Below are 16,042 nucleotides of genomic sequence, written 5' to 3'. Positions count from 1 at the left end.
GAGTTCAGGTTTCAATCAGTAGATAGGCAAAACATTTCATTTTTAACATGGATGGGAAGATTCCCATCTTACATTTTTCTCAAAATAAATGCATATTTATACATGTAAACCTGTGCAGGAATTACTCCGCTCATGTGCTATTATTTACACTTCCGAGATGTACACACCAATGGACCTCATAAAGGCTATCTCACTGAAAGAAACAGGAAGCAGCTCGAAGAACATGATGAGAAACAAAGGAAAAGGATTTCCAGAGATTCAGACGAGAAGGCATAACAGGAGTTAGAACTTATCCAAGGTGGATAAGGCAACACAAGAAAGTTTCTAGACACTGCAGTTACTTTAACAAAAGCTTAGACCAATAACAAAAACCAAAGGAGCTCAATTTTTCAGGAAAGGATTTTCAGAATTTTCTAGAAAAGCCACTCCAAAATGTTGCTTCTGGACTTCCTACATAGGACTAAGCCACTATTGTACGATTTGTCATGATCTGATGTGTAGGGAAGTCTAGCAGCAAGCAACACCTTGGAACACAATTTCTTTAAAACATAAAGGTAAGGATTCCCATTTAGTTGTGTCAAATGACACACTAGGGGGCGGTGCTCATCTCCGTTTCCATGGCCAAGTCACCAGAGTTGTCTAAGGACACTTCCGCGTCAGGTGGCCAGCATGATAGGCACAGAACACTGTTACCATCACACCAAAGTGGTACCTACTTATCTACTTGCATTTGCATGCTTTTGAATTGCTAGGCTGGCAAGAGCTGGGGGAGTGCAGGAGCTCACTCCGTCATGCGGCACTCAGGTCTCAAACCGCTGAACTTGCAACCTTACAGTCGACAGGCCTGGCTTCTTAACCACTGAGCCACCACGCCCCCTTTAAAACATAACAATCCATAATCGATGTACAATTTGTTAGGCAGGCATGAAGCACAAACTTGCTTGATGGGTGTGCTGGTATCATTTGATGCAGTTCTTTTGAGTCTTCTTTCCCTTCTTGCCAAAAACTACTATTTAGTACAATTATTATAGTAGAGATTTAAAAAAATGTGGATAGAAGGGACATGAAGAGCAGCTGGGAACTTTAATGTCTTAACATTTAAGCATTAACATTCAACATTAAGCATTTATATCCACCTTGACACATGCCAAAAACTAGCAAAGCTCACTCTGGAGAGCTCTTGCCTTCAAGCATCTTCTGCACCCAAATTTATTTATTTATTTATTTATTCGTTCATTTCATTTCATTTTTATCCCGCCTTTATTATTTTTATAAATGACTCAAATACTTGAAGATGCATGGTTCTGGCTACTGGAAACTCCTAAATTCCTTCTCCCCTCTCTAACAAGTGTCTAAAAACTCTGCGGTCACTTGATATTGAATTCTCTTGTTCCTTAAAAGTACCTTCATCCTTTCAAAAGGAAAAAGGAGCACCCAAAACATAATGCACAGTCAAATACAGTACATCTATTTAGTGGCAATGACTGTTGTCTTTATTCCAGCTTACTCATTTCTTCATCACTCACTATTTTACAGTGTGTCCTTGTTGAGATCAGCTTATTTGAATTGAGAAAGCAGATTGGTATCCAAGTTTACCAATGTATCAAGTTTCATTGGGGGCTTGGTCTGCAAATCCTTCTTGCAAACACACTTATATGCACTGCTTTTTCCTTGTGACATTTAATTTTTATTTGCAAAGAAAGCTAAAAAATAGTATTTCAACACTCACTATACATATATAACTAGCACCTATTTTATTACTTCAAAAAGCTTACAGCTGTAAAATTTCCCCGATACAGTACAGAGACTATAGCCATTCAATTAGACAGGGCCTATTAGTAATTAAATTCTATTTGCCAAATGAAGTCTCTCTGAGATTAACATTTAACAGTGGGTAGTAGAGGCGTGTGAAGCATTTCTAATTCAAAATATTTTGAGTTAAAAGCACCTTGCTTTAAGCAGGATGTTTCATGCATGAAACAGGGTTGTTTCCAGCTCTAAACATTTTTGGTAAGATCATAACAATCTGTTTCTAGCTCAAAACATTTCAAATTCAAAACATTTTGCATCACCTTTTGGAATGGGCATTTGCTATGAGAAAGTGAATTGGAAGATATCTCATACAGATACTTATTTTAAAAACAAATGTGGGATTCTTGAAGAAATATGTGAATTACAATCATATATAGGCAGATAGAAGGCAAATATATCCCCAATAGTTAAAATTACATTATCTATTTGCAGCAAGGGACAAGACCAAGACAAAGTAAGGAAGGGACTATTTAAAAAAAAATTGAGTTCCTGATTTCCTGCAGGACTCCAAGAAATAAACATGCTTTGTATGCAAACAATATGATTGCCATTTTTCACTTTCTATATAAAAAGGTTATTAAGCTTATTCACCACTGGGACCAAGAAGACAACCTCTTTATGCTATACAGTCCATAAGGTATTTCAGTATCTTTTACCAAAAGATGGAGTGATATGCCCAAACACATAACTCTGTTCCATTAATAAAACCTTATCACTGTATCATGGTGGTCTACCCATCTGTCAGTTATAAAAGTACATAAACTTAGTAATGGAAGAAAAAAATAACAGGAAAAGAGTAAGAAAAAAAAGAGTTAAACATCTATAGCACTATTATACCTAAGCAGAAACATGGAAATTTTCAGAAATCTCTAACAGCAGCAGAAAGAAGGGGGAATGTTTATTCATCACATCTTACATCAGCATCTTTAATGTTTGGTTTCTGGAATGTGCTACAACTAAGCCATTCAAGTCCTGAAGCTTCATCAGAATTCATTCAGTTTTCACCCACTGCATTTTTATGCTGCGTTTTTTGTTTCCTTCACTTAAGCAATTCACCAACTAAAGCTAGGAGAATCAATTCACTGAATGAGGTTGACACAAATTTAACTTGCAGAGCTCTGCATTTGTAAATGATCCTCAGTTACCCATTCTAGGAGCCTGATCAGAGCTCAAAAGGGTCATGTGAAGTCATACCTGATGCAACTGGAATGTTCAGCTCTTTGTACAAACTTTGAGCAAGACATTCAGACCATCAACCCTCCACTAAAATATACAGATCATCATCATCATCAAGCATTTACTTGTCTTCCTTCTCAAATTAGGGCAGCATTCCCCAGCCCGATGCCCAACAGATGTGTTGGGAGTACAATTCCAGGATTCCCACTATGCCAGCTGTGAGTTCTTGGAGTTGTAACCCTACCACTTCTGGTGACACCAGGCTGAGGAAATTAGTGTTCCTAAACAGCTATTGCACACCAGTAGAACCTGAACACTTACTTTTCCATGATCCACTTCTAACAACACTTTTCAGTTACTGCCAAATACTGAAATGACTATAATCTCTCTACTCCCACCCTGAAAAAAGAGCAGGGTTGAGCTAAAATTCATATCCTCGACAGCCAAATTCAGTTTTCTATTCACAGAAGGCATCAGAATTGTCTTTTCCATTAGTACTTAAATGTACATAAACACCTAAACCTAGATGCTCATATATTTACTAAGATTAACTCACAATAGTCTCACTGAAATGCTGAAACACACACACTACTGCTCTTCTGTCCAAATTTTACTCCTGCTTGAAAAATGAGGGAGAGATACATATTTCATTCAGGATCCTATTTTAACTAGATGGAAAAGGAAATGCAGCAGCAACTGAATGGTAATGAAGCCATGTGATAAAACACAAACTTCGAAGAATGCAAATTGGCCAGCATTTCATTCACGTTTGAACTGGAAGCCCACTCAAATCAGTTATCCAGCAAATCAAAAGGAGTAGCAATTTTAAAAGTTTATAACAACTACATAAAGAGGGCATATGAAGATATACTTAGGGTTATAATGGGACAAATAAACATTTATCCTACTACATGAAGTAAATCACAAGATATCAAAAACTATTCCAAACATATTTGTTTCTGTAGAATTCATTTTATCCATGAAATTTAATACACTGTGCTTGTTTCTGCTTCTAAGTTCATCGCATTTCTCAATCTCGTCATCAAAACCCCCAGCATGAATGCCTTCATCTCTTCTTCATTTACATATTGCTAGTGACTGATACAGATAAAGAATATCTCTTTTGTAGGTCTTCCCTGAAGTTTGCTGATTACACAATTCCCTGTCCAGTGAAATACAGATTGCAAGAGGCCTAAAAACAATTAAAGCTGTCGGTGTCCGACTAAGGGCATAACGTAACAGATATTGAATTTCCTGTTCAAGAGTAATGATTTCTTGCCAGGAAACAAAGCAGACAAGAAGTAGATAAGTAGTTGCCTCTTTCATGGGATTTCTTCCCAAAGAAACACTAGCTCTCTTGGTCTGTTCCAAGACATACAATTTCTTTAATGGCAGAAGGAAACTGCCTCATCTGGGGGCTGCTGCAACGCAGAAAACAAAAGGGTGCATCCCCTGAGGTTCCATTGACACAAGCCATTTGCCACACAAAAACGGAAGAAAGAAATATCCTCCAGTTTACTCAGTCAAGGATACAGTAGAGATTCATGGCTCAGCACATTTTAGACTGGAGCTTTAAATAGCATTCCACAACCAGGTGGCTGGACCTGCTCCTTCTGGAATAAACAAAGGTGTGATGCTGTTCTAATCAGCTGAGAACTCAAAACTTCTCTGTCCCCCATTTTCATATAGCTTTGAGTCCATGCGATCCACATGGAACCTTCCAAGAACTGCGGTTACCCACAAGGTCTTGCGTCGCTCATGTTAAAAGTTTTACCAGCTGGCTCGGACAGCTTCAATATCACTAACCAAGTTTTGAGCCAAGCATATTCCAAATATCTGGAAGAAAAGAAATGCATGTGTTAAGCTGGATCCAGATTTCAAATGCAGAAATTTGGGTTAGCCAGACTACACCCACAGAATTCCTGGCTGCCTTTAAGGAGGCGCTGGTGCACCCCCTCCTCAAGAAACCATCCCTGGACCCTACCATACTGGACAATTTTCATCCAGTCTCCCACCTCCCCTTTTTGGGAAAGGTGGTTGAGAAAGTGGTGGCGTTGCAGCTTCAGAGGATGCTGGAGGAAACGGATTATCTAGACCCCTTTCAGTCAGATTTCAGGCCCGGATATGGGACAGAAACAGCATTGGTTGCACTTATGATCTCTGGCAGGAGCGGGATGGAGGCAGTGTGTCCATCCTTGCTCTCCTTGACCTCTCAGCGGCTTTCGATACCATCAACCACGGTATCCTTCTGGGTCGGCTCAGGGAGTTGGGGGTGGGCGGTGTAGTCTTGCGCTGGTTCACCTCCTTCCTCTGGGGCTGGTCCCAATCGGTGTTGATAGGGAGTAGGAGATCCAACCTTTGGGCCCTCCTTTGTTGGGTGCCGCAGGGTTTGGTTCTCCTCTCCTATTCAACATCTACATGAAACCACTGGGTGAGATCATCCATCACCACGGGGTGAGGTATCATCAGTACGCTGATGATACCCAATTATACATCTCCGTCTCAGGTGAGATAAGTGATGCTGTGACTGCTCTCTCTCGGTGCCTGGGGGCTGTGGGGGTCTGGATGGGGAACAACAGGCTTCAGCTAAACCCTGGTAAGACGGAGTGGCTGTGGGCTAATGGCTCTTCTGTATCCAGGAAATTGTCATCTTTAGTTCTGGATAGGGTTGCACTGCCCCAGACAGACTTGGTGCGTAACCTGGGCGTCCTTCTGGACTCACGACTCCTGCTCAAAGAGCAGGTGGCAGTCTGGCCAGGAGGGCCTTTGCACAACTTCGTGTTGTGCATCAGTTATGCCCTTTCCTGGATCGGGAGTCCCTTCAAACAGTCACTCATGCCCTTGTCATCTCCCACATAGACTATTGCAATGCACTGTAAATGGGGCTACCCTTGAAGAGTATCCGGAAGTTGCAGCTGGTCCAGAATGCAGCCGCACGGACAATTCTTGGTGCCCCAAGATTGGCACATGTAATACCTTGCTGCGCGAGCTGCACTGGGTACCAGTTTGCTTCCAGGTCCAATTCAAGGTGTTGGTTATCACCATGAAAGCCCTACATGGCATGGGTCCAGGTTACCTGAGGGACCATCTCATCCCCATCACATCAACCCGTCCCACCCGATCATGCAGAGAGGGCATGTTATGGACCCTGTCAGATAAAGAACTCCGGTTGTGGGGGTCCAGGAAGCGGGCCTTCTCTGCAGTGGCACCCGCCCTTTGGAACATTCTGCTACCAGAGATCAGGCTAGCCCCATCCCTTTTGACCTTCCGGAAGTCCCTGAAGACTTGGCTCTGCCGCCATGCCTGGGGTGGGGAGCGGAGTAGTCATTCTTGGGGATGGCTGGCACCTTAGAGTGCTCCCCCTGTATTTACGATCGTTTGTAGCCATCTGGTTTTTTTCTGTTTTTTCATTTTTATATTGTTTTATATGGTGTTTTATTATAATTATTGTTTTTAATTTTTAACTGACTAATTTATTGTAAACTGCTCAGAGTCCCTCTGTGGGGGGAGATGGGCAGTAGTATAAATTTGAGAAACAAACAAACAAACAAATAAATAAATGTAACATAATGGCTACCACTAATACTGAGTTTGAAATGGTTTTCTCTTCTTAAACTAAACATGTTTCGCTCAGGTTTTCTGGGACACATGACACACTGAGCCACAAACTAACCTGACTGGATGAGTTTACAGAACATGCTGGCCTCAAACACTGCATGGCTGGCCAGTTTGCAGCTGAGTGTGTTGTGTAAACCCAATCGCATTTACTGTGAAGTATGTTAATGATGTATTCCAGCATGAAATAATTGGGGGAGGGGGTAACAATCTTAAATATGGGGGAGGGGAGCACATCAGAGTTGTTGTGGGAAGAGGAAGTCTGAAAATGCAGATACAGGTGATCTGCATTTCAAATCCCAATCTTAAGTTTTAAGAAAGGAAGTTAGATTTCAGCAGTGCAGGGGCTTACAGAACATTCCAAATAACCCGGGACAAAAGATTTTCCTACTGCTATGAGTAAAGCTAGGAAACCAAGTTGAAACTACTTACGTAAGTTTAAAGGACATCTAACCTGGTCCTTCAGCCTGCTTTGGAAGTCTACTAGAAAGACACCCTACTAGGTCTGGGGATGCGAAAAGCAAGCAGCATCAGTTCCATCATAATTTTCAGCAAAACATTTACAATTTATCCTGGATTAACCAAGTTAACTACAGGGCTGAAAACAATGAGACCCAAATGTACTTTATTTTCTTTTTTTTTTTAAATTAATAAATCAATTAGTCTATACACAGTGATTCAACTTTCATTTTACTCTGTGAGGTCCTTCCTGAGTATAGCTTGTTCTCTGCAGTTTCTCAAAAGAACAGGTCACCTGCAGTAATGCGATTCCAATGAATATGCCAGCCACTATGGTCAAATTGTCCTGCAGCCATTTCTCAAACTGTGGGACGCAACCCTTTGTGTAAATAACTATCTGTTGATCAACTTCCTGCAAGGAAAAACAACAACAACCAAAATCATTCAACATTTTTCCAGCACTCTTCTTTCTTTCCTATTCCCTCTCCAAAAAGAATTCTTGAAAACTTACTGGTTTTTGTCGGGCATCATAACCACACTGAGTATTAATGACATCCTCCTAAAAATAAAGGCACAGAGAAATGTTCCAATAAATGTCTTTTACTCAGCAAAAAGTCTATCTCCAATACTAGAACTTCTTCCTACTGAAATACTATCTGTTCTACAGACTGTTTTCTCTCCACCCATTAATAAATCACTGACATCTAAATGGTGTCCTCCAAACCCAGTTTCTTGTACTTTTTTTTTTTTGCCTTCGAATCATCATTGACTCTTGGTGACTGCCTGGACCAGTCCCTGCAGTTTTCTTGGCAAAATTTTGGAAGTGGTTTGCCATTGTCTGCTTTCTTCTTCTACATAGATTATTCATATTACCTGAAAATTTAAGGTAGAACTTTTCTTTCCACACTGCTGGATGAAGAATGTTTTTAGTCACATGCACACTTCCTAAATAAGTGCAGCTGTACAGGTAGTGAATGATATCAGATATTCGACACATGTAACACCTCTGCTTTGTGAACTGCATTGGATGCCAGGGTGTTTCTGGGTGCAATTCAAGGTGCTGGTTGTCACCTTTAAAGCCCTTTGTGGGTGGGGACCAGGTTACCTGAGGGACCATCTTTTCCCAGTTGTTTCTACCTGTCCAATTCGGTCCAGCAAGATGGGCATGCTCCCGGTCCCGTCAGCCAAGGAATGTCAGCTGGCAGGGACCAGGAGACGTGCCTTCTCTGCGGTGGCCCCTGCCCTCTGGAACATCCTCCCTCCTGAAATTAGGATGGCCCCAACCGTCTTGGCTTTTGTGTGCCCAGGCCTGGGATCCCAAGTGTGTTAAGGGCCCCATTTCTTTGATATATTAACATCTACAGACATGATTTTTCTTGGCTGCTATATATATTTATTTTTTGTATTGTGTCTGTATTTGGTTTTAATTGATTTTATGATTATTCGCTGTCCAGAGTCACTTGTTTGAGATGGGTGGTCATAGAAATTGAATGAATGAATGAATGAATGAATGAATGAATGAATGAATGAAATGAATGAATGAATGAATGAATGAAACATTCAGCAAAACTATCCCAAATGTTGTGTTTTAAAAGGCAAAAAAGCTTTTCTGTGTTGTGTTAACAGACCTAAGGACAAACTGAAGAGCAACCCACTGCAGTTTTGGTGTTTTAGAAGGAAATTCCATGTATTCATAAGGGACTGGAAGCCAGAAAATGGGTCTGGGAGAGTCTTTGGGAAAGAAATTCAGTATATAAGTGCTTATATACATGATGGGTGGTGCTTTGCTGTATCAGCATGTTAAAGAAAAGGAGTACCTTTTAAAAAATGTTTAGGAAATTTTTATTTACTGTTTAACTGTAAACTGGCTAAGCTGACTTCAAGGCATCTCAGTGTTTCTTTGATCACTCTTTAATTTTCCAAAACAGTACTGTCTGTCACACTGTTAACATTTCTTTGAAAACTGTACTTGAATAGATACATACTGTATATTCCTCCTCCTTCAGTAAATGCTCTATATATTGCTGGAGTTAATACAAACATTTATATTCAGGAGTTAATTTGAGAACTTGACATATAATTGTCCATGTGCGACAATTACATAAATGTAAATATATTTCAGCACAAGCATTTATTAATCACCACTGCAAATGCTGGATTTTCAGGAAAGTTAATACAGGTAGTCCTCACTTAACAATGGTAATTGGGATTGGACACTCTGTCACTAAGCGACCCAGTTGTAAAGCACATCACGTGACCATGCTGACTTACGTATGATGGTAGTTACTGCAGTGCCAGTTGCCAACGTTAGGTGAATTCCATGCGGTTGCAGCATCCCAGTCATGTGATTGCCCTTGGCAACCTCCTGCCAACTTCCCCATTGACTTTGCTTGTCAGAAGCTGGCAGGGAAGGTTGCAAAGGCCGATCATGTGACCACGGGACGCTGTGACATCATGATTGTGAACTAGCTGCAAAGCACCAGAAACAGGATCACATGACTGCAGGGACACTGTGATGGCCACAACTACAAGGACCCTTCGTAAGTACCCTCATTCAGCACTGTTGTAACTTCGGATGGTCGCTGAATGGTAGCTGAGTTCAATGAGGACTACCTGAACCTTTGTATTTTGAAAAGAACTGATTAATTATTTTGAATTGCATATTGTTTCATATACAATAGACACAGCCACTAAATAATAAAGAAATCATTAACAATGTAATTTGTATTTTTGAAACAGCAGCACAACTGCACTGTATTTCCATGAGCTGATGAATAGATAACTCCATAACTGCTAAAGAACTGAAAACATAAATATAAACATAAACATAAATGGAGGGAGGGTACTTCCCTTGCTCACCAGTGTGTTCGAGGATTATTTTGGTTATACTTTATGTCTTGCTTGGCCCTCCATTTTTATAAGGATGGTATGAGTTAACTGTATCAAAGTTCCTTTTCTTCAGAGCTAAGGGTAAAATTGTTAATGATCCAAGGATGGAGTCTGCTTAGAAATTGGTAACTTGTCCCCTTCCAGTCGTTGGGAGTTGGGTGGCATATAAATTTAATTTAAATAAATAAATAATCATATCTACGAATGCTATTTTGCATTTTGCATCCTTTTCTCATAAAGTTCCAATTTACTATTACCTGATGGTAACAGGGGCGGTATGTCTGGGGAGAAGAGCCTTTATTTGGACCTCGTTCCACCTCTCTGAAGCATCATGGAATGTCTGTGCTTATTGGATTATTTTTTTATTAGGTCTGAAGGGGAGGCCTTTGCTTTTCCAAAAATTGAGGTCACTTCCTTCCTCACCCCAGCAACCCTAGCTGTCTTTAATAGACACTTGCAGAGCTCTGAGTTCAGAAATACAGACAGAAACATGATTCTTGCTGAGTCGATACATCTTTTATGGGCTTAAATATGAAAATTCGGCATACAAAATCAACTTTTTTTTAACATAACTCATAATAAAAATCACGTATTTTCTTCTCCATCCCAGAGGGGTGGGCCATGTTAGTCTGCTGCAGCACTGCAAAGAACTTTGTGATACCTTAAAGGTAGGCTGACCATATGTCCTGTTTTGAATGGGACAGTCCCATTTTTTTAACATTTCCAGATCGTCCCGTTGTTTTAATATAAATGTCCATTTTGTCCCATTTTCTTAAAAACCTTACTTAAAAATTTGAAAGTTCCTGTGAACCTGTCAGAATGCAGTCTGACTTCGAGTGGAAGAAGGGGGAGCTCAGCAGAAACCGCGGGAAAAAAGCCACAGAGCTCAACCCGCTGGGAAACCTAAAAAGAAAAAAAACAGGATCAGCTGATAGGCAGTGATCAAAGGGCAAGCCGATTGGCTCCTGCCTTGAAACGGCAGGAAGAAAAGAACATAAAAGCACAGCCAGAGGAGGAATGGCTTGTCGGGGACAACTGTTCACTAGATTCTCCAGCCCAGCCTTGCCTCTCACAAATGAAGGAATCCAAAGATTCCCAGCCCAAGAAAACCAGAGAAGTTCCTGCCTGCCGATCCAGTCCGTCACCTAGCCCCGTCCCGTTTTGCCATCCCAATGTCCCGTTTTTGTCTCAAGGAAATATGGTCTGCCTACTTAAAGGCTAATATTTTTATTGTGGCACTAGCTGAGTGTAAGAACAATCCCAGCAAGAAAAAGCAGCATGAACACCGAACTGCTATGCCATACGATTAAAAAAAAAAATGTCACTGATGGTCCTTTCAGAATGGAAGAGGAGCCTTGTCAGGCTCCTGTTCTGACTTACAGCAGGATCTTTAGTGCAGCAAGAGAAAGGTACTCCACACCGTTCTCGACTAGCGTTGGAGTCTGTGCAGTTGAAGTAAATGTTGAGGTTCCAGTCATCGGCTCCAAAGGCCCCACAGCACTGCCACTAGGGTAAGGAGGAAAAAACACAAGCATTACAGTTCTTCCAACGTGGGCTAGACATGGTTATTCTTCTGGTAAGCTACCATTCCAAATAGCTCTATGAATTGATTTCTGTACTGGAAATATACAGTATACAAAAGGTTTCAGGTCTTTAGTACATGAACATTTTGACATTCAAGGATCCCCCCAACTAGAAATTACAAAAAGCCCGCAAGATGCTACAATGTTCCAAATGGATAGGGTTGTTGTTGTTTCCTTATTCAGTGCAAACAGTCCTTTGGAAAGTAGAGAAAATCTACCATTCTTTGTGGCAAAATGTTACACATTACCAGTGTCAAAATGTGAGCCAGTTGTTTAATGCAACTTGCATGTGGGGTTGATTTCATATGCACTACGCCTAAAATAAGACTTCAGATAGGATCCTCAAACCACCTTTGCTCTGCATACTAGAAATGCCTGTTCAACACAGGGAGAAAAAGTTTGACTTGGCAACAGGAGCAAAACTGCTATTTCAGTTCACTGGTCTAAAACAGATTGCTTATTACTCTATGTTGCATGATTCAACTTATTTTCCAGAGAGCTTCAGCAACAGGCTTATTCATTCTAACTCTAGCTGAATACAAATGCTATGACCACAACACATTCAAAATGTTGTCCATTTCCTCCATTTATGAGAATAAGGATGTGAATCCATTTGCTATGAAATCCAGAAATTTGCAAAGTATTTCTTGATAAATACTGCTGACCATTACATTACTGATGCTGCAATTCAATAGGAAACATGTCTATAATCACACTGAAAATGTTTTCAGGAAACCTTTGAGAAATAAACAGATAAGAAATGAAACACAAACAGTACAATGGGGAAAAAGTTCCTCCTCAAGCTGCACTTGACTTGTGGTGGCTTCATGGACAGTTTCATATACTTTTCCTGGCAACAATATCGTCATTGCCTTCTTCAAACCATAGCCTGTAATCTAACCTACAGCTCTGTATTTACTGATGGTCCCTCATACAACTACTATACTGGTCCAACTTTATTTAGCTTTCTGAAATCATCCAACACTAATGTTGCCACTGGCTGTAGATGAATAGCAAAAGCCACCTTCAAACTGGAGTATTTTCCCTTAAAGCAGGGATGGCAGATCTGTGGTTCACCAAATACTGAATTACAATTCCTAGTCATTACTATCTACACGAACAAAGATGAGGGATGGTAGGAACTGTAATTCCGCAACTTCTGGTGGGCCGTGTAGGTTCCGTAGCCATATCTTAAAGAAAGAAGGAGTTCTTACATATTCTTGGGTAAAGTCTATGAGATTTTGCAAATCAATGTCATCTCTGTAGGCTCGGATATTGTTGTTGATAAAGAAATACAGCTGGTCTTTGATCCAGTCTTTGAAAACAAATGCCAGAACACCAGCTGTAAGTTCCAGGAAGAAGATTATTCCAAGGAAGACAGAGAACTGCAAAGAAGAAGTAAAATCATTTATGAAGTCTTTGATTATTTGCTTCAGTAATGCAATACCAAATAATCAAATGGAGATTGACAATATCACAGCTATTTTTATTCATTTTACTCCTCACTATTCGCAATGAGGCTGGCAGAAATAACAAATCATACAGACACATACTTTAAGCCACAGCTGAAAGCGTATTTGGCTTGACAGCTGTGATTTTATTTATCTGTTTGCTTGTTCACTAGGGCTAATATGCCACTATAATCAATAAAGCACCTGAGTAGTTTACAAAACTCTCTCCAGTAAGAGGATTCAAAATAAGATGTCAATATGTCAAAGATATAACAAAAATGAAACAATTACAACAAAAATCATGTCAGAGGAATTATCAAATATTACACATGTATTATATTATAGCAGGAGGCCTCCCTTTTCAAATAGTTCCATACCCAAAGCCTTTGGCATATCCAGGTCTTCAAAGAACCAACACCCAATGACCCTGCTTTATAGCAATATATTCATCTAAACCATGAGTGACCAATTGCAGCCTTCAGTACTGTAGGGAACCATACATATTTTTCCAATGACAAGATCAGCAGGAAAATGGACTATTAATTTCCTGCTGCCAATTAATGGCAGAAAACTAACCAATCTAGGCTTGTCACTCAGCTCTGACCAACTGGCTAATATGAGCTAGACTGAGGTCTTCCTGCTGCCATTTAGTTGTTGTTTTTTTTCAATTTATCTATCAAATTTATACTCCCTGCAATTGCCAGAGTCTTGCTACTGCCTTCCTCCCAGTGATCACACAACAAGTGGGAAAGGATATTCAGGAGGGAGACAGGTAAGAGATGAAACAGAGACAGACAGACAGACTAACAGAGAAGTGAAGAAGCAACGTATGAACTCTCCAAGCCTGGAAGGTCTCAGGTCTCAGGAATAAAAAAGGAGACCACCAATGATCAAAATGAACCTTTACAGCTCAGAAATTATGCTGAAGCATTCCAACACTCAAAACTGCTAATACAACAGCATGAACAGAACATGTATAGATGAGTTGGAACTACAGATAATGGCTCTATCATCTCAGTCCCTTGACTTGCCACATTTATTTATTTATGGTTATTTGTATGCCACTTCCTGTAACTTCAAGATGACTTACAATAAAGGTTGAATAGTAAGATTTGAAAAGGGATTTATCAGAAGTTCCACTCTGCTTTAAACTGGTGATTCAAGATCATCCCATTATTTTATATGTGTTTAAACATCCCATTCAAGTTGAACAACTGAACTTGACTTTAAAAAAAAGGTAAAGATTCCCATTTAGTCATGTCTAATGACACACTAGGGGGTGGTGCTCATCTCCGTTTCCAGGGCCAAAGAGCCAGCATTGTCTAAGGACACTTCTGCGTCAGGTGGCCAGCATGACAATCACGGAAATGCTGTTACCTTCCCGCTGAAGCAGTACCTATTTATCTACTCGCATTTGCATGCTTTTGAATTGCTAGGTTGGCAAGAGCTGGGGTGAATGTGGGAGCTCACTCCATCACGTGGCACTCAGGTCTCGAACCGCCGAACTTGCAACCTTCTGGTCAACAAGCCTGGTGTCTTAACCACTGAGCCACCATGCCCCCAGTGAACTTGACTTCAAAGTGCTTTTAAAAAATATGAGTGGGCTCCATAAAAACTTGAAGTAAATTTTTAAAAGAACTAAAATGGCACATATCTGTACAGGAAAAAAAAAAAGCATTTCTCAAAGTTTGAAAGGAAGGGAAAAGAAGTAAACTCTATACCCTTTCAAATTCTGAACTACCCTCATCCCTGACCTTAGGTGAGATTGGGTAAACTTATGGGGATTGGCAGACCAACAGCTTCTGGAAGACGACAAGATCCGCATCAAAACCCAGTATCTAAAGGGACTGGTACAGATGGAAAAAAGCACTGTGTTTACGGATTGCTCTCTAAGGAGGAATGTATTACAGCTACTTACAAACTTGAGAAGAAAGGTATTCTCCCGCAGAGCTCCGATGCATCCTGCAAAGCCCAATATGAACATCACTCCTCCAACCACAAGGAAGAGCCAAACTGGATCAAAGCCACCCAGGTCAGTAATGGAAGAGATGTTGGACAGCACTCCCTTTGGTAGTGGATATAAGAGAAGGAAGAGGTGAGAGGGGTGGGAAAAAAGGAACACAAATAGATCACAGATGTATCCGGCTTATACTGTAATTCCCCCTTCCCTTTCAACGAAAGAATGAACGAGTCACATTAGCATTTGGCATTTATGTCCAGGAGAGATTAATAACATTCTGTACAGAAGTGATTATTTCCTGTAAATTCTTTGTGTGTTGACATATATCAGCCCACCAATGCAATGAGGCACACAGCCGTATCCTTTGTGAAAAAGTCACAACATGTCACTTAGCACACGTCTGCCCAAAATGGTTTGTCAAAAGGTCAGAAAAGCAATAATGGAGATGAGAGACTGAGAAAGGTACAGCAAGACTAATTTTTAAATGCTCACAGTCTGCCCTTTTATCTGTTTATTTTTTAATCTGTTCAATTGTGTCCGAATCTCAGAGACTGCCTGAACAAGTCCATTCAGTTTTCTTGGCAAGGTTTTTCGGAAGTGGCTTGCCATGCCTACTTCCTAGGGCTGAGAGAGAGTGACTGGCCCAAGGTCACCCAGCTGGCTTCATGCTTCAGGTGAGACTAGAACTCATGGTCTCCCAGGTTCTGGTCGGATGCCTTAACCACTCCACCAAACTGGCTCTATCTGTTAATTACACTCAAGTATATCTGTATATGTTACTAAATCCCAAAGAATCTCTCTTCTGAAATATTGAAAAATAAAATAGCTTATGCTTTAAACACAGACTTCCGTACCATGGAAGAAGAAGGGAGTATTTTCTCCCTCCTCATTATTACACTGCACACACCAGAACTAGGATATACAATATCTCATAAACAGCATTATTACTCACAGCCCCATCAATTAATACTGGACCCCAGCAAGACAGGAGACATTGTCTATTTACACCCTGTGACCCAGCCTAAGGCAGAAAAACACACGAGTATTACTTAATACCTGCCTCTATATATTTCCAAGAATACCTGGCATTCTAGGAA

At 40.5% G+C, this 16,042-nt stretch overlaps 1 protein-coding gene across 2 annotated transcripts in view; it reads right to left on the bottom strand.

The window, feature by feature from the left end:
* Nucleotides 1–3,761: 3,761 nt before the first annotated feature.
* Nucleotides 3,762–16,042, bottom strand: part of TSPAN5 (tetraspanin 5) — an 80,300-nt gene continuing 68,019 nt past the window's right edge. Inside the window, exons 3-8 of one of the 2 annotated variants that reach the window (XM_063310287.1) lie at nt 14,904–15,050; nt 12,749–12,919; nt 11,332–11,457; nt 7,574–7,621; nt 7,358–7,474; nt 3,762–4,824 (exon numbers count right to left, since the gene is read on the bottom strand). In XM_063310287.1, the coding sequence (XP_063166357.1) occupies nt 4,759–4,824; nt 7,358–7,474; nt 7,574–7,621; nt 11,332–11,457; nt 12,749–12,919; nt 14,904–15,050 (675 nt within the window). In that variant the 3' untranslated portion in view covers nt 3,762–4,758. Of the gene's footprint in view, nt 4,825–7,273; nt 7,475–7,573; nt 7,622–11,331; nt 11,458–12,748; nt 12,920–14,903; nt 15,051–16,042 lie in introns of those variants that run through there. The other variant, XM_063310286.1, reaches the window with a different exon arrangement.

This window comes from Candoia aspera, chromosome 8, assembly GCF_035149785.1.
Source record: "Candoia aspera isolate rCanAsp1 chromosome 8, rCanAsp1.hap2, whole genome shotgun sequence".
Classification (NCBI taxonomy): domain Eukaryota; kingdom Metazoa; phylum Chordata; class Lepidosauria; order Squamata; family Boidae; genus Candoia; species Candoia aspera.
This window is presented reverse-complemented; position numbering and strand designations above follow the sequence as displayed.